General features: G+C 38.2%; 1 protein-coding gene across 3 annotated transcripts; it reads right to left on the reverse strand.

Annotated features, from left to right (window-relative positions):
* Positions 1-5,532: 5,532 nt before the first annotated feature.
* Positions 5,533-18,988, reverse strand: LOC148876156 (protein trichome berefringence-like 7). 3 transcript variants are annotated; one of them, XM_088974143.1, is made up of 5 exons: positions 18,658-18,988; positions 17,348-18,333; positions 15,194-15,352; positions 6,176-6,486; positions 5,533-5,862 (listed from the first exon to the last, which is right to left on the reverse strand). In XM_088974143.1, exons 2-4 carry the CDS (start codon positions 18,178-18,180, stop codon positions 6,189-6,191), a joined length of 1,290 nt encoding a protein of 429 aa, XP_088830269.1. In that variant the 5' UTR covers positions 18,181-18,333; positions 18,658-18,988; the 3' UTR covers positions 5,533-5,862; positions 6,176-6,188. The 3 variants fall into 3 exon arrangements, with proteins under 3 accessions (XP_088830269.1, XP_088830272.1, XP_088830274.1); XM_088974146.1 differs by lacking the exon at positions 15,194-15,352 and having other exon boundaries at positions 18,658-18,983; XM_088974148.1 differs by lacking the exon at positions 6,176-6,486 and having other exon boundaries at positions 18,658-18,855.
* Between the last annotated feature and the right edge of the window lie 395 nt (positions 18,989-19,383).

The following is a 19,383-nucleotide window of genomic DNA, read 5'->3' on the forward strand; positions in this document are numbered from 1 at the left end:
TGGTTGAATTGAAAATTCAGCTATGCTGGTTCAACCGGAGATTCAGCTCATCAAACTCTAAGACTATTGCGGATTGTTGTAAACTCTAAGACTATTAAACTTCTAAGTCTAATAAAAAAATATTAATACATAGTATAGTTTTGTAAAATTTATAACTAATATATTTATATATTTAGTATACATGTATAAATTAAAATAATAATTTTTTTATTTTTTAAACATTTGCTATTTTAAACAGATTAAATCCGAATCCAATCCAAAATTCGATATAGTTGATTCAGATCGGATTGGGATCCAAGGTTTGATAAATGCAAATGTAGCTGAATCCTTAAGCCTTATTAGCCAGGTGTCAACAAACTTTTGTAGATTATGTTATTTCTGCAGCTGAACCAAAACTAATGTTTCGCTCGATCAGCCCTCCCAAACGGGTCCTTCCTACGAAGCCATATGAGCTTTACAAGGCTTTTCTTGCCCTTTTAAATGGATTGTAAAGCATAGATATATAACATGAATTAAAACTTATTGATCGACCCAAAATGAATTGGAACTTAATAAAGGAAACCCGTACTAACAAATGTATTTCTTTTACATCTGAACCACTGTTCTGCTTAAGTTTAATTAATTTGATAAAAGAAGATCGATGAACACAAGACAGAAATCTTCTGGCCTTTATTCCATCAAATGATGATTCCAAGCAAACATAATGTTCAAACAAGAATTTCCATGCACGATGTTTAACCAACCAATGACAGACAAATCGATAAATAGTTGAAAATATTATACGAACTGTTGACGTACGCCATGCACACAGCTGATACCTGTAAATCAATCCTTGTGTCGGAAATGGTGATGACTGGAACCAGAAGAGGAAGAGGAGACCTCTAAACCATGATGACCGACCTTCTTGTTCTTGATTTTTTCTTTTATATGCACATCGTCCTCAATGGTTACTACTGCTGCTTGCCCACAGTGCGGCCCAGGGACGATGGCCTCCTGAACTCTTATATGTTCGTCAACATCTATGACTTCAGTCTCTTGACACTTCTTCTTCTTCTTGACAAAACAGCAGAGACAAGCTGCGAGGAAGGCGAGGAAGAAGAGACCACCAAGTGAAGCACACACAGCAACTATTACTGTGGAGTGGTGTCCTGAGTGTGGGGGAGGTGCTGGCGTGGGGACAATATTATAAGGTGGTGGCGGTGGTGGTGGTGGTCGCAGAACTGGAGATGGAGGTTTTGCTGTTGGGGGTGGCGGGGGTGGGGGTGGTCGCACTATTGGAGAAGGAGGCTTTGCTGTTGAGGGTGGTGGTGGTGGTTGAAAGAAGGGAGGGGGAGGAGGGGGCGCTCCGTAGGATGACTGTGGTGGTGGCGGAGGACTGAAGATGAGGGGTGGAGGTGGGGGAGAAAAATATGGGAAGCCGTACACAGCCATTTCCCCCCTGAAAATGTTGATGTGAAGAAGAAGAAGAAGAAGAAGAAGAAGAAGAAGAAGAAGAAAAAGAGGAGATAGATGAATCAAAGATGGTACAGACGTGCACTATTTATACCAAGTGAGTTAAGGGGAAGTGGCTGAATTCTCAATATTTTATGGAGAAGTATATATTCTTGTGAGTTCTTGCTGGGAGGCTTGATATATTCCCCTGTTAAGCTTTCTAAGAGTTGTCATTGATTGCATTCTACTTCTCTCAGTCTCTTAATTTTGTCTTGTTTTTTCTTACGCCTCAAGATATGGGAAATTCAACGAGGAAATATATATTGCATGAATGGGTGTAGGGAGTTTTTGCTATTATAAATTTATAATCAAAATATCCTTGACTTTTGTTAAGTTACCAAATGAGCTTAATAACTTAGGCTGTAAATTTATTTTTTTATATTAATGTTCAAAAATTTGAAAACCTTATTTTATATTTGAAGAAATGATCTACAAGCTAGATTAGTAACCTATCAAAACCCCTTGGTTGGATCAGTTGAACCAAAATTACATATCCAAATATTGTAATGAATGATCAAACCCATTCATAGTAATAGGATAGAGAGAGCCCAAACAAGAAGGTTTTGTGACTTGCAAAGAGATCATATCCTAGGGGATGTAGTAGGCACATTAGGTAAGCTAAACACATAATAGCTGTGTGACACATGTTCCAGTTAATGTGCCTTTCATTCAAATATTTTTGTTCCGTTAGACAAAATTATTCATTATTTAATTATCTTTGTCAAAATAATTAAAAATAAAAACAATGAAGAAGGAAAACCTAAACATGTTGGGAGTTGGGACTCATTTATGTTTTTCTTTTTCGTTGTTTTTATTTAATTATTTTGATAAAAATAATAAAATAATGGATAATTTCTGTCTAATGGAACAAAAACGTTTGGGTGAAACACAATTATTACGTGCTCACTCATTGTGCTTACCACACTCATTGTGACACATGTCCCAGTTAATGTGCCTTTCATCCAATTGTTCCGTTAGAAATTATCCATTATTTTATTATCTTTATTAAAATAATTAAAAATAAAAATAATAAAAAAGAAAAACCTAAACGAGTTCTCAACCCTTGTTCGGGAGTGCTTCTTTTTGGTGCTTATTGGAAAAAACACTTACAAGATTTCAAAAACACCTGAAGGAACAAGACTATGTTTGGCAGAGGCTTCTTGTCCACAGACGGATTTTCTTAGAAGCACGTTTTTGACATGCAAATGCTTCTGAAAAAGCACTTAAAATTCACTTGGTAAGATGCTTTTTTCTAATGAAAAAACACTTATTGAACAAAATTGTTTGATCCAAAACGAGCTTTTGTCAATATAAAGACAATATTACTTTCCATCATGTATAAACATTAAAAAATAAACCCTGCTTTTTTAATGGCAAGGGGGTTTCAATCAATCTATGTTCATTGTATGAATAAAACAAGAAAACGTATGAATCATTCTTGGTTCGACACAAAAACCACTATTGGAGGCATTTTGATTCAAAACAAACAACAATATAAAAAAACAAAAACAAAAACAGAAGGGGTGAGATGGAGTGATGGGAATCAATATTTGATCAATTGTTTTAAGAAAAAATGTCTGAAAATTGAACCTGGTTGTAATTTGCCACCATTGCAAGGGGTGTAAAGTGAAAATGGAAAGGAAAAGTGAGGAAAAAGATAGGGCGAGGCATTTAAAGTTGGTGGGGGAATTCTAGATATTAAGAAAAGTTTAAATGGAAAAAACCAGGATGGAAAATAAGAAGCGCTTCTTGAAAATGCAAGAAACCAAAAGCTGCCCATCAACTGCTTTTTCTAATGTGCTTTCTCGATGGAAAAATCTATTTACTGTTTTTTCAGTAAACGCTTTTTGGGGATACTTTTAGCTTCTAAAACACAATAAGTGTTAGAAGCACTTATTTGAAGCCCTGCTAAACATGGCCTAAGCCCATTGCACCTTTCGAGAAAGCGCTTTTTGTGTCTCTGACCAGTCTTCCCCCGCCACCAAATTATCAAAATATCTATGCTACTCCTCAATTTGAAAATCGCTTCTTCACCAAACACTCAAAGCTACTTATTTAATAATCACTTATCCAAAAAAGCACTTCATAAATTATATGTAAAACCCATGAAGTTTTGCTTCCCCTCCCGGGTGCCAGTTAATTGTATTTGGTACTAGATCATTATTTGTTTTCTCTGTGAGTTCCTATAATCTTTAATATTTTAATTATTTTTCTCAAGTTGGGTATGAATCAATTTTAAATAGAAAAACATTAAAAAATTATAAAAAAAAAAAACTTGGGCAAAACAACAGTTATAACCATGTATGATGGTTAAGGTTGGCATTATTTGTTTGGGATGTTTGGACTATAATCTCCCTCAGAAATTTTTTTTGCAGCCCCCTCATAATCTATTGGTAGTCCCCCTATAAATTACATCCTGCCCGTGAATTTGGCATCAATCCACGGGCAGAATTCAGTCCATCCCTAGGAAATCCTAGCTCCACCTACGGGTGGACTGAATCATAAAAATCCCTATTTGTTAACCCTTATCTAATTTTATTTTAAACCATTAATTTTAGCCTGCAACCATTACTTGAATCCTAGTTTTTATTTATTTATTTACTTAAATCCTTGTTGAGTTGGATTGATATAACCTCCTTATCACTCTTACGAAGGGTGCTGTAGTCATTAATTCATTATCTTAAACCTTGCCCCATAATTCTCTGTACTCATTTTCTCCCTTGTGTGTTTGAGTTTTGATGTGGACTGGTAGATGGATTGCTAACTTGTTTGGTTGCTAAAAAAGAATTGTTAAGCATACAATTATTTTTTTCTGGTATAGCTTACAAACTCACCATATGCCACATATTTAGAAAATTATCATTTCAAGTTGGTCCCACGACTATTAGTACAGATGGGTCTCACAAAAAGAAATTGCATGCATACTGCTGCTTAGCATCCTTGTCAAAAACTAAAGTTATATAGCCTAGGTAGCTTGTAACGATGGAGTTGCATGTTCCACTCCAGCAATAATGAATACAGAATATATGGCACAGCAAGCAGAACACGTTACTGTAAATCAAAAGATGTTTAGCTCTAGACAGGTTCTGCCAGTGCTGAAATGCATTTCTGGGTTCCATGATTAACATCTTGCCCAACTACTCTAACTTGGCCAACCTAAACTTTAGTTCAGTTATTAAACTTATTACAGCCTGCTCTCTCATTGTTCAAAAAAAAAAAAAAAGCTTGCTCTCTCTCCCCGTCTTTTTGTTTTCCTTTCCGATTTTTAAAACGGACACATCCTTTATCCACCCTACAGTCTAATTTTTAATATCTACATATCAGAGAATATGGATCAAATTAGAATGTTGCAGTTTAACTTCAACAAAATGGCAAACTTCAAAATATTTTCATACAAAATAAGGCGCTTTTTCCCCAAACCAAGGGACCCTAGTTAATACCGACAAACAAATACATTGAATGTCCATTCTGCATTTTAGATTTTATAGTATTTATAAAGGAAAACCAGTGATGTGTAGTTTCCAAGGCAAGACAGAATAGAAGCAACTTATGATTATTCTGCTACTAATGTATCGGACACTTACCGAGAAAGTCAGATCTCTTTAGAGAAAGATATGAAGCCTCTTAGGCTTCCTGTTCACTCTATTGACCACAATAAATTTGATGATAAACAGAATGGAAACAGTATCCACCTTTGTTAATATCTGATGAGTTTGTCAAAGAAAGCATATCATAAATTATCATGCATAGACTATGGACCTTTCCCCCATGTTCTGCTCAAACCATCTGCATATTTTATCTGCAGGTTTGTCAATCCTCATTTGATTCTTTCCCCAGCTGTTACAATTTGTTGCCTGCACCCATTGTTGGAGGAAAACTAGAGTTCTGCTTTTTATCTACCATATCTATAGATCTGAATGTTTCAGATGGAGAAATTGATTGGATTGAACAATGTATAGGGAATAAGGATATACTATTTTGGTGGGAGATTTGGTTTCAACATATTGTCCTGCATAATGACTGAATATTAAACAAGACAAGGAAAAAAACTGCTCACCATCTGAGATGAATTTCCATTATCCTGCTTCAAAGAAAATCTGTACACAAGGATGCTAGGCAATATCAAGTACATGGCCACAAGCTAAGTTCCCTTCTCTTCCCTTTAATTCAGATTGATACAATCACAATTTTCATAGTTCATGTCTTGATCAGTTTTCAGGAAAGAGGGAAAAAAGAATCACTGCATGTTAGAGACTCAATTTGACACCTCTTCACATACAAAAGAATTTCAAAAAGAATTTAATCACCAAAAACTTTTCAGTTACAGTCTGCTTAGCTTCAAAAGGGTCTTCTTGGTATTATGCTTTTTAGCTGCCAAGATAAAAAGAAAAAAATATTCATTACTAAATAAAGGATAAAGGATAAACATGAAGAACATACATGAAATCTGATAAAATTCATACAACATAGAGATTACAAATTGAATCAGGATTAAGAGTAAAAGAATCACTTTTCCAAATTTCCAATCTGAGAAGTAAACAAAACAAGGAATAATTTCAACTGAACAAACAAGAAAGTTTAAAATAAGTAAAAAAAATGCATTAGAACAAATGCCTAAAAATTGCAATGCGAAACATATATCATATGTGAGATGCAAAAAAGTAGAGAAAGAAACACAACTTACATTAGGCCTCAGTTCATTGAAAAGAAAGCCCATTCTCTGCAAACAGGTATGAGAAGACAATCTCATTCCACACATCAGGGACTCCAGGAAGACACCAGTGGCTACAATCAGAGACTGAAGGAGTCTCACTCCAAGTGCCCACATGTGCATCACTTCGGAAGGCCCCCATGGATGTTACATGCAGAACAGTTACAGGAACTGTCATATTCTTAACTACCTCTATTATGATGTCTGAAAATGGACTTTGGTCTTTTCCTCCGGTTTCCAACATGGGGTGGTCAGTCACCTTGCAAAATCTATGGCTCTGGTCACTGACATAGCAACAAAAGTTAGTTGTACCAAGAGTATACGTACCTTCCAATGCCTTATCTCAAACACAATAAAGCAAGGAGGAAGTGGATAAAATCAAATAAAGGGAATCTTTGCAGCAATATTTCTGTATCTCTATCATTCTGGCCTCATTATGTGGAGATTTGGTATAGCCAAGGTCATGTCCTTAGTTTGGAGGATTTAGGTTATCCTTTGGTACTGGTTAAGTGGGTTGGTGGCTGAAGGGGATTTCAGTGTGGTAGTCAATTGGCCAAGGGAGGCTTCAAAGACCTATGCCTCTTCCAGATTGAACAGCTCGATTAACTTGCTACCTATTGGTTCATCCCTTGTCCAACAAAGCTGGCCAAATCAGGTTTTGGTAGAAAGGAACTACAATGGCAGGTAAACATTTTGGATAGTGGGACTGTATCATATTTCAATTACTGGAACAGAATGGAGGTGAAAGAAGATAATGACCATGAAAACTGTCCAGTTCCTGATTTTCTGGGTTCAGGATTTGGTTTAACAATAATGACCATGAAAACTGTTCCAAACTGGGAACTAGGTCCTTGCGAAGTTTTCTGGTTCGAGCTTCTGGTCCAGTATATTTTTCTAAACAGAATGGAGGTGAAAGAAGATACCTCTAGCTGACCCCATATAGTTGGGATAAGGCTTAGAGATGATGGTCTCTGTAATTCTCTTTTGGTTCTATCTTTTTCCGCACATTGTTTTTTGATTCTTTCAGTTTTGGATTTTGTTTGGTTTTCAAGATGGCATTTGGCTCATCTCTCTTTTTGTTCCTTAGGCTGTGTTTGGTTGCAGTGCAATTTTATTTGCACTGGTACAAATGCATGGGAGTGCAAATTCTCGTTTAATTTTGTTTTGGATTTTACTTTACTCTGCGTCATGTCTTAATTTACTTCATTTGTACTGCAACCAAACAAAATAAGCTAATTTGAAACAAAAACAGGTCAGAATCCACACTCAAATCATTTGCACTGCCATGGTTTTGCATCAGTGCAAATTTATTTGCATTGCAACCAAACACAGCCTTAGGGACTGATTTGGGCACATCCCTAGCGAAAAGACAAAGAAACTCCCATTCATAACAACAAAGGCAATACATACACACTTTTTTGTATTTTAAACAAGAACCTTTTGGCCATAGGTTAGGGGTATGCATCTATTGAAAAAAGAAAAACTTTGATGCATTCAAATTATTTACCCAAGTTATTCATTCCTTGAAGAAATAATCCTTATCCATTAGAGAGACAAAAGAAAACATGGTTTTAAGTGGTAAAAAATGACCTAAGAACTTAGAATTTAACAGAAAATATAGCTCTTGATGGATCACAAGATAGAAGTCATGTAGCAGACCCCAAATAGTTGGGATTAAGGCTAAGTTCAGTTGAGTTTAATTGCTTTAGGGTTATTCAAATCTTGTTACAGCAATAACTCTGTTGTAAAATAGTTATTGGAATGAAATGTAATAAAAAACATTTTCTAATAGGTGAATAATATACAGAATGTATTTCCCTTAAACCCACACAAAGCAACAGTTACTATGGCATATAACTTCATCAGAAAACTGAGCACCCCTTCAGGGTGTTGTTCTCAGCTTAGCTGGAGACTGTGAATAGTTATTCATTGCAGCTTTTCCAGCAAAGTTGTGGTTGAAATTTTGGTAAATCTTCAGAATGGAAAGGATGTTTTCCAGATACTGTTGAAGCCTTTCTCCATGGGTGGTTTTTGATAGGTTTGAGCAAAAGAGAGAGTAATTTGGAATATGGTACTGTGTTGCTATATTTTGAACATTGTGGGATGACAGAAACGCTTAACATCTTTGAAAGTAAAATACATGAAGTAGAGGTGGTAAACAAAGAAAGCAATGGATTCTCTATGTTCACCAAGGACCAGCTAGAGAAGGAAACTCTTTGAATGCTGAAATGTTAACACTTCTCCATGGACTCAGGCTAAGTAGATCAATGGGCTGGACTGAATTATCCATTAGAGGTAACTGCCAAATTGTGATTGAATGGGTCACACCAGAGGGTCATGACCAATGGAATATAAGGCATTCAAATGGATTTCCAGATCAACAAACAGCTTAGCAGAAATGCTAGTCAGAGAGAGAGTAACCAAAAATTTATTAGACTTGGATATGCCTGTTCCTAGGGAGGGACTTTTTTGTCATTAAATGTAACATTATTGATTAAAGTGTAAATATTATATAAGTGTATCAGCATCCTCATAGAGGCCGACTGCTCATCCTCACTACCCCCCCCCCTCCACTCTTTTGCTTACATGTCCTTCTACATCAGGTTTCCCCAATACAATTGTGATCTATGCACTCTCGGCCAGAGCATTGATCTGTGAACCCAACTGAAACTGGGTTCCAGCTGCCCTGTTAATTTCTTGATCGCCTTTATTATGTTCCTGTGGTACCATGCTCCCTGTTTCTTGTATTTTAGTCAACAATATGATACACCCCGAATTGGATGCATTGTATCGTATCTTTTGTTCACCATTATGCCTATTTTTAAGGCATTTTTTAAGAAACTCATTTTTTAATGATTAAAAAACACACAAATACCACCCCCCCCCCCCCCCCGCCCGCACGCGAAATTTTGAAAAAAAAACTAAAGAATATAAAAAGCGCAAGGTTTGTTGAAATGCTGTTATTTTGTATGTTTAGTACCAAAGGGGTACTTTAGTACTTTCAGCCTGTTTTATTTTAAGTTGTGTCGCCCGCGCCGCCAGTAGCTTTCTGAGACTCCAAACTTTTGTCTCTCTTCTCTCTCTCTCTCTCTTCCCTCTTCCCTCTTCTCCTCTGGATAGCATGGTATCAGAGCGGGACGTTAGATCCAAAAGAAGAGATCGAACATACCTTCCCTGTCTTCTCCATTTGCCAGATCCAGATCCAGATTCATTGAAGATCCAGATCCAAATTCAGATCGGACTGAAGTACTCTCTCCCTTCTCCTTTTTTTATTTTTTTTCTGGTTGTGTGCCAGAACAGATCCTGTAATAGGTTCAGGCTGTTAATGTGAGGCAAGCAGTCCCTCTTCTTTCCTTTTTTGTGGGATCGGCTGATCCCTGTAACAGACTGTAGGTCAGTAATGACCTTTACATGCTGAGACAGCAGCCTTCTAGTGAACTTGTAGGTCAGGGGATGACCTGTATATGCTGCAACAGCAGCCACAATTGATTTGTAGGTCAAGAGAGGACCTGTATATGCTGCTACAGCAGCCATACCTGATTTATGGTAGGTCAGTGATGACCTGTGAATTCGGTAACAGCAGCTATTTTTAGTTGAAGAACTGAGATTTAAAAGAAGGGGAGGGAGGGGAGTGGTTGTCTCTAATTCCCTGGTGCAAATAACTTTTTTGGGTGTTTGGCTGCTTCTTTTTGGCCTTCCTCATGTTCAGTTGGAGTGTAACCTGAAGTTGTGATTATGAGTTGTGAAGACTCTGCCACTTCTGGAGTCTCCTCCATGCAGAACGGAACAAGTGGGGCAATAGATTTATCCTTCCCTATGGCTGTTATACCCCTGGGTGGTCTGAATTACTTAGAATGGTCGAGGGGGATTAAGTTGTACATTACTGCAAGGGGAAAAATAGGGTATATAAATGGGAGAATTAAAGAACTGAATTCCGAGAGTGCTGAGTATGACGGATGGAACCAGGAAAACAGCATGGTTATGTCTTAGCTTTTGGTGTGTCTGCAACCTCAGGTGAGAAGGAACTTTATGTGGGCTGAAACGGCTTATGAGATTTGGGAGCAGGCAAAATCGACCTATTCTGAACTGCGTCACTACGCAAAAATCTATCAGTTACAGGCAGAATCATCCACTTGTAAACAGGGGGAGAGGAACCTTTCTGCGTATTATTCAGATTTGACCTCCATCTGGAAGGAGTTAGATCACTATCAGAGTGTAAATTGGAAGTGTGATGAAGATGCAAAAGCATACAAGAAGCTTGTTTCCCAACAAAGAGTGTTTGCATTCCTCCATGGTTTGAATCCAGTATATGAATCCATCAGAGTCCAGATCCTACGCAGCAAGGATCTTCCCTCTGTCCAAGAGGTTTATGCATTAGTACAGTCGGAAGAGAGTAGAAGAAATTTAATGAACAGTTCTGGAGGGTATGCAGTTGTATTGGCAGCAAAAGGGAACGTTACTACAGGTGGGGGAAATTTTTTTAAGAAGGGGGACCCTCAAAAAAGGGTGGAAGACAAAGACAAACTATGGTGCACCCACTGCCAGAAACCCCGACATACCTGGGAAACATGCTGGGATCTTCATGGGAAGCCCAAATGGGCCCAGGATTTAAGCAAGAAGCAAGGTTCAGACCTGAATAAGAAGTCAGGACAGCAAGGTCCAAGAAAGTTCACCACAGCAAATGTAGCTTCTCAGGAGAATCAACTACCTACTACTGCTATGACTCAGACATACACTTATGGTTTTGACTCGAGGGAGGATATTATCAATTCCTTCCATGACCATTTGAAACTCTATGGTAGAGAAATTCGTCGGATGGATTCTTCTCCTCCTTCAACTTCATTTGCATCTACATCAGGTAACTCTACCATAGCTTTCCATGCATTGTCTCATCCCCTTGACTCTCCTTGGATAATTGATTCTGGAGCGTCAAAACATATGACTGTTAAGTCCACTTATTTTTATACCTACCACCTCCTCTCTGGAAGAGACAAGGTGAGAGTAACTAATGGTTCATATTCTACAATAGCTGGTCAAGGAACCATCTCTCTTCCCTTGGCCTCACCTTGACTATGTCTTACATGTTCCAAAATTCCCCATTAATTTGTTCTCTATTAGTAGTATCACAAATTCTTTAAACAGCTCAGTAACCTTTTCCCTTCTTATTGTGTACTCCAAGATTTGGCATCGGGGAAGATGATTGGTAGAGGACATATGGTGGATGGATTCTACATGCTAGAGAATAAGGTTGGTCTTATAGTCACAGAGTCAAAGAGTTAGTCTAGTACAAGTCAAGTCTATTTATGGCATAGTCGTCTCAGTCATTTGTCCTTTGAGTCTTTAAAATTGGTGTTTCCAAAGTCGTTTAAGCCAGTGTCAGTGTCACAGTTTACATGTCAAACTTGTCAATTGAGTAAGCATTGTAGAACTCATTTTTCTTCAAAGAATAATAAATCTGAATTTCCTTTCCATATTATTCATTCTGATGTTTGGGGCCCTGTTACTTTACCGTCCGAGAGTGGCTACAAATATTTTATTACCTTTATTGATGATTACTCCAGATACACATGGATATATCCTATGCGAACTAGGGATGAAGTACCCAAAATTATCCAAGATTTCCACCGAATGATCTTCACCCAATTTCAAACTGAGATCCAAATTTTCCAATCCAATAACGCAAAAGAATATTTTCATAATGATCTCACGAAATTCTTTGCTTCGCATGGATCACTTCACCGTAGCTCCTATGCATGAACACCACAACAAAATGGTGTTGCTGAAAGAACGAACATATACCTTCTTGAAGTGGCTAAGGGTTTACTCATCCATATGAATGTCCCAAAATGCTTTTGGCTTGAGGCAGTCCTTTGTGCTACCTATTTCATTAACCGTATGCCCTCTTGCTGGTTAGAGTGCAAAGCACCACATCAGCTTCTTTTTTCCATGGCTCCTCTTCTTTCTATTCCTCCTTGTGTGTTTGGTTGTCGTTGCTTTGTTCAAAATCTGGCTCCCATTCATGGAAAATTGGATCCCCATGCTATTCCTTGCATCTTCTTAGGGTACTCCCTCACTCAAAAGGGGTACCGATGCTTTGATCCCGTCTCCCGGAGATATTATGTTTCTATGGATGTCTCTTTCTTTGAGAGTGAGCCTTTCTTCCCTGTCTCTCCTTAGGGGGAGTGTAGAAATGAGGAGAAACTAGTTCAGTTGCCCCCTATTCTTCATCCTCCCTTTCATGTTTTCTTTCCACATCACAAAGGCCAACCAAGTTCAAGAGCTGTGGAGCATCCAGAAGCTGTACCACCAATACCATCAAACTCTCTAGGGGTGGATCCTTCCCAACCAGGTACCTTGGTTCCCATTGATGTTCATGACCCTATTGCCATTAATACCTTTATTGTTGATGATCTTAACCTTCCTATTGCTCATCGAAAAGGTGTTATGTCTTGCACCACTAAACATCCCATGTCCCACTTTGTTTCCTATGAGAACATTTCACCTTCCTTTCGGGCCTTTCTCTCTTCCATTGACAGTGTTCCTATTCCTAAGAATGTGGCAGAAGCTCTTTTGATACCTGAATGGACAAATGCTATGAATGAAGAGATTAATGCTTTACATAAGAATGGTACACGGGAACTTGTAGATCTTCCTGAGGGGAAGGAACCAATTGGGTGTAAATGGGTTTTCACAGTAAAACATAGAACTGATGGCACAATGGAGCGGTATAAAAAGCTTGCCTAGTAGCAAAGAGGTTTACACAAGTGTATGGAGTGGATTATGCATAAACTTTCCCGTTGCTAAGATGAACTCCATTAGAGTTCTTTTCTCCTTAGCTGCTAATCTTGACTGGGAACTTCATCAACTTGATATCAAGAATGCATTCTTAAATGGTGACCTTGAAGAAGAAGTATACATGGTGCAACCCCCTGGTTTCCGAATTCAAGGTAAGGAACAAAAAGTGTATAGGTTAAAAAAAACATTATATGGCCTGAAACAATCATCGAGAGTTTGGTTCAGTAGATTCCATGTAGCAATTCAACAAAGAGGATACAAGTAGTGTCGATCTGATCACACACTATTTGTGAAAAGAGGGGAAGGATTGCAGCACTGATAGTATATGTTGGTGATATAGTTACCACTGGTGATTGGAATGATGAAATTCAAAAGTTGAAGAGTTTCCTTGCTACCCAGTTTGAAGTGAAGGATCTAGGTCCTCTAAGGTACTTCCTTGGGATTGAAGTGGCCGGCCCACTCAAAAAAGGGTATCTTCATTTCCCAAAGAGAGTATGTCCTAGATCTACTCTAGGATACAGGAAAATTGGGAGTGAAGCCCGTTGATTCCCCTATTGATCCTAACCACAAGTTAGGAGACTGTCAAGGTGAACCCGTCGAGGATGTGAAATAGTTTCAAAGACTTGTAGGAAGACTGTTATATCTTTCTATGACTTGACCAGACATTGCTTATGCAGTGGGAGTTCTTAGCCAGTTCATGCATGCCCCTAAGACTACCCACCTTGAAGCAGTAGAAAGAGTTCTCAGATATCTTAAGAAGTTCCCAGGTGCAGGCTTGTTGTTTCAAAAGTATGGGCATTTGAAAGTTGAAGTGTATACCGATGCTGATTGGGTAGGATCCTTGAATGACCGAAAGTCAACAAGTGGCTATTGTACCTTTATAGGAAGGAACCTAGTTACCTGGAGAAGCAAAAAGCAGAATGTGGTAGCTAGGTCTAGTGCTGAAGCTAAATATCGGGCAATGTCTCATGGAGTGGCAGAAATTATGTGGTTAAAGAATTTGTTGAGTTAGGCTTTCCAGCTGATGGACCTATGACTCTTTACTATGATAACAAAGCAGCCATAAACATCGTTGCTAATCCTGTGCTGCATGATAGAACTAAGCATATCGAAGTTGACAAACATTTCATCAGAGAAAAGGTTGTCACAGGGGAAGTGTGTACTCCCTATGTCAGTTCTGAAGACCAACTTGCAGACATTTTCACAAAGGGGTTACATCACTTGCGACATTATGATTTATGTGACAAGTTGGGCATGATTGATATCTATGTCCCAGCTTGAGGGGAGTGTTGAAATGATGTTATTTTGTATGTTTAGTACCACAGGGGTACTTTAGTACTTTCAGCTTGTTTTATTTTATGTTGTGTTGCCCTAGTATAAATAACAAAAAGCTGGTGCCACCAGCAACTTTCTGGGACTCCAAACTTTTTTCTCTTCCCTCTTCTCCTCTAGATATGTATTGATACACCTCTTCCAGTGTATTGGGGTGTATCAATATTTTTAACCTTGCTTCCACCCCAATGTGCACAAACCTTGCAGCAACACCATAAGCTTTGCCCTTTGTGGAATTCCCTCTTCCCCAATGGGCCCCAGATAACCATGATTGAACTTGGGAGGGGCAGGGGGCTTGAAGCAAAATCATTATTCAATGAATATAATTTTCTTGTCAACAGTGATCTGTTTGTACATGTCCTTGTCCTACATTCCTTTCTAGACTGTATGGTCCTTTTCACATGTTAATAATGCTTCTGTTACTAATCATGAAAAAATGTTCTTCATTGTTTGTTCATAGGACATTCAGGGAAGTTTCATATATTTCCTTTCTTATTTTGACTTTGAATATTCACAAACTGCAATTCTTGACATATAGTGACATTTCTGTACATCTCCATTGTACAGTGCCTTGTGTACGTAGGTGATCTTTTGTTTTTTTTCATTACCATACTTCACCTTTTTTGAAAAATAAAAAGCCCCCCTTCTGGGTGAAGTGAGAATAAGAGGTTTTTCTTTTTTCTTTTTTTTTTTTTTTGATAAGAAGCGAGAATAAATTTTTTGATAACCAGCAAGTACAGAGTAGTTGCACTGGGGTTCTATCATCAGTTCTAGTATAATTTAGTAGTAGTAGTAGTAGTAATAGTATTAGTAATACTAGTAATAACAGACTAGAGACTACAGAGATGGCCAGTAAAAGAGTACCTCCAATGAGAAGGTTCAAAAGTCCGAAAGAATACCCTTGTCCTATTTGCATTAATCATAGTTTCAACCCATGATGCCCAAGTGTCCAGTGCAGTTCTGAAGGCAGTAGTTATTGACATTCCAAGCTTCAGTGATCTACCAATCTGGAAAAAACAGCCCCTGTCTGGAAAGACATGTCAGAAGCACTTTCCAAGATTTATAGAAAAAGCACAGAAGAAGCCATTTGTAGAATGGATATTAAGAATGTAACTGGTTTCGTATTACATTTTTTTGATAGGTAAGGATGAATTCATTAATATAAAGAATTCAAACAATACAAGCATCCCTAGGAGAAGCACGAGGTGTGAACTCTTCCAACAATTAAATTAAAATATTACAAATGACAACTTTGCCAATACAATTGAACCCTATTCACCCTTTGCTTGGCTAGAGATTCATCCATTGCTTTTGCTGATCTTCAATCCATTGAATTTGCAAATTCATAATTCTTGTTAACCATTTAAACTTCTTAATCTCATTCCTACAACACACATTACCGAATCCGGTTCTTTAAGCCACCCTACTACCAGCTTGGAGTCATCCTCAATCATCAAATTTTCTAGATTCAGCTCATATGCAATCCGAATACCTTGTAGAGCAGCTATCAATTCAGCCCTAATAGAGCCCCCTACTCCCACTGGTCTCGAGAACAAAGCAAGGACATGCCTTTCTTATTCTTTGCTGTTTTAAGGGGGTTCAGGGTGTTGCCTTTCATTGAGACCATTGTATTAATGCTGAGCTGTGTAGTTGTCTTGAGGCTGGGAATTGTCATTTTCTTTCCATTGCATAGTGCTGGTTGATGGAACTGTTTGGATTTATTTTGTTGGCTATTCTATCTATTGTAATGCAGATGATGCTGGGGATTTTCTGTTTTTTATTTTTATTTATTTTATTTTATTTTTCTGGTGGAACCACTGGTTTGTTTTCTGTAGATAATTTCTATACATTTTCTTCTTTTCGTTTTTCTTAATACAGCTGATCTTTGTTACAGATAGAACAGGGGTTTCTAACAAAAGGTAAGAGAGCTTCTAGGGGCTAGAGGTATTTCCAGATGCCCACTTTATGGCATTCCTTGAGCCCTCTTCCACTGCAATGGATCTACACTGCTGCAACTTGGCAATTCCGAGGCCTTCAAAGAGGGCTCAAGTCTCTGATTCCGCAGCACCTTCTACTTTGGAAGGGCCACTAAATGCCCAAACCAAGTCTCCATTAGATCTGTGCAAAAAGCCTCAAATTCCAGCTTCAAGTGAACCCTCACTTGTTTTCCTGAAACTTCCATCAAAGTTTAAGATATACTCACTCTCCTGTCTTGGGATGATTGTAGTAGGAGGTTTAGCAAAGTCAACACTAATTCGGGCAAACTTCTTTGCAAGCCACCCAGGTTGAATCCAGCAAAGACTTTACTGTTCACCATCCAGCTATTAAGATTAGCTTGCACATGACACTGTAGAGTCTCCAAGGAAGAATATCTCTTCAAAACTTTCTTCCCAAGTATTTCACGTGACAGCATGGATAGTGGCTTTCCAAAAGCATCTCCCTCTCTTGCCCATTTACTTGCATAGATTCTGTTTTAGTTCTATTTATTTTAAGAACCTTTGTTTCAAAAGCATTTGCACATAAATCCAATTTTGCATCTGATCCCTCTTTGGTTTCATCAATTAATACTATGTCATTAATGAGTACCATACACCATGGGACCTCTTCCTGAATATGTTTATGAATGCACATGACACAAAAAGTGCAAATTCCCATCAGTTAAGGTGCATATTATGGTTTCGAATAAACACCTGCAATTTTTGTATAGTTTGGATTTACACTGCAAACAAATAGAATCTTAGCTTTCTATTCTCCACCATAATGAACACAAGTTTCAAAGTAATTATGCATGAAAGCAATAGCAAAGAACAATAGGGCATGATATGATACCATGTGATAAAATGAACAAAAGGGAAAAAGAATATGAAAGTAAGGGAAACGGATAGCACAAAACTTTGTCTTCAATTGTCCATCATACTTTACATGAATCTCAGAGTACTTAACATGGAACTGTAAATAAAATACAGAGAGGCAGATGGAATTAATTTACTAATAAAAATAATGACAAGTAAAACTTACGTTTCAAAAAGCTTCCCAGGGTTCCACCATTGCCCTGTATTAAAAATCAAAACATCTGAATTGATCCATTTCTCACTGATATCATCCAGCTTGTCCAGCCTTAGTGTTGACTTAACCCTCTTTGGTGCATGTTTAGGAACCCAGCCACTCTGCACTAGGAAAACTGAACGGAAAAACTCAACAGTGAAATTATATGAACTGAACCGCACACCCAAAAATCTAATTTGCTTTGTGATTTTGTTCCCATTGATTTCATAAACGCTTTTCTTATCCTCCACACCAGTCATCAGTAAACAGATCAAGGATTCCCATTGTGTTCTACTCATGGAATCACCAACCAAAACGACACGTTTCCCCCTCAGCCTTTCCAAAATTATATGCACATTAAACCTTTGGATATCACAGTTTTTGGGCTTCCACCTCCATTTAAGATATTCCATATCCTTTTTCCCATTAGCCAAGCAATTAAATCCTCTTTCTGCAAAAGGGCACTCTGAGCTATTATACAGTGGATAACTATAATCCGGGACCCAGCTTCCTTCAAAAACATTGCAAGTCTCAGTCGAAGTGTTGGATTGGGAAACCCCAAACCCAAGAAATGCCTGGCTGATACTGGGCAAAACATATAGATACGCACAACCTATTGCTAAAAGGAAGGAAACCAACGAGCCAATAACAGTAAGCACACAGAATGACCGCGAGACCCAGCTCTTACGGTGAACGCCAACTCGCGCGCTGCTAAAACTCAAGGTCCTCCGCGTCGAACGATCCGACATACTCCGGTTTAAAGCAGCGGTCATCTTAAACAACCGTGTACCGGAAAACAATGGCATCAGTCAGGTGCCCTATAAAAATTATCGAAGTATAGTTCCTCGAGAACAAATCCGGCGACAAAATTTCTTAAATCCATAAATTGTGAACCCAGAAGTATCCAGTCATCGTCATTACTAAACCAACTCAGTTGGAACCAACAAGGGTACGGAACACTGCGAATCAAATAAACTTCAGAAGCATTATAATCCCATTATCGATCAAAGATTTAAAAAAAAAAAAAAAAATCTACAGAACCCAGATCCTCACAATAAAATTCTTTCGTTCCCATTGAAACTCCTACATGGCCAATGCCAGAATATATTCTTCATCGCCACAAACCGATTCTTGAATATTTCAGAGTTCAATCCAAACGAAGAATAAAAATAAAAAACGAATATATCCAGGAAAAAAAATCTACCGAAATCAACTCAAGAAGCCAAAGAGAATCCAGATAATCTGCATTCAACAATTACAAATATAACACACATCCAACCAACCTTTCGTGTAGATTTTGCAGAAAACCAAGGTCTAAAGTAAAATAACAAATGCAAACATAAACCCCAGATGAAGAAATGGCGTTCTGCAGCTGTAGATGGCTTTGCAATGGCGAAGATCGGAGGTTGGTGGAGCTGGAGAGAGAAACAAAAACAGAGGAGGTGAGAGAGGCAGAGAGAAGAGGTGGAGCGGAAATACTCGACAACGAGGATATTTTGGTCAACATAAAATAATGGCATTCGATGTAATTTACGGAAAAACATGTTTTGTTGGACTGAAAGATCCCATCTGAACACAAGGCGTGCAAACACAGATGCTTGTCGGTCGCTTGGTGGAAGCCTGTTTGCTCGAAACATGAGCATTTAATTTGGGAGGAAAAGCTCGTCACCACCGTACGATTATCATCAAATTTTGAGATGGGTCACCGGAGGTCCACAGCACAACCATCCTTGTTTCAATTGGACACCCACAATCTGGGCCCTATCAAGAAGTTGGTGGGCCATGATCCATGGCCAAACTTATTAAATGCAAGTTATAATAGCCTGGAAAAGATAGGCCTTTAAATTTGAAAATGATGGATTGATTATGGTTTCCTAAGGATCGTTTGCTAAGGCTCTATGTACTTATTTAAAGCAAACGAAAGCATTTATTATGTGGTTGGTTGAAGCCTACAGTTTATTTTCATAGGTTTGGACCAGGTCTGAATAGACCCGGTCCCAGCTCCCAAC

The sequence above is a fragment of the Nelumbo lutea genome, chromosome 1, assembly GCF_056320005.1.
Source record: "Nelumbo lutea isolate HS-2025 chromosome 1, American lotus-T2T, whole genome shotgun sequence".
Taxonomy (NCBI): Eukaryota; Viridiplantae; Streptophyta; class Magnoliopsida; order Proteales; family Nelumbonaceae; genus Nelumbo; species Nelumbo lutea.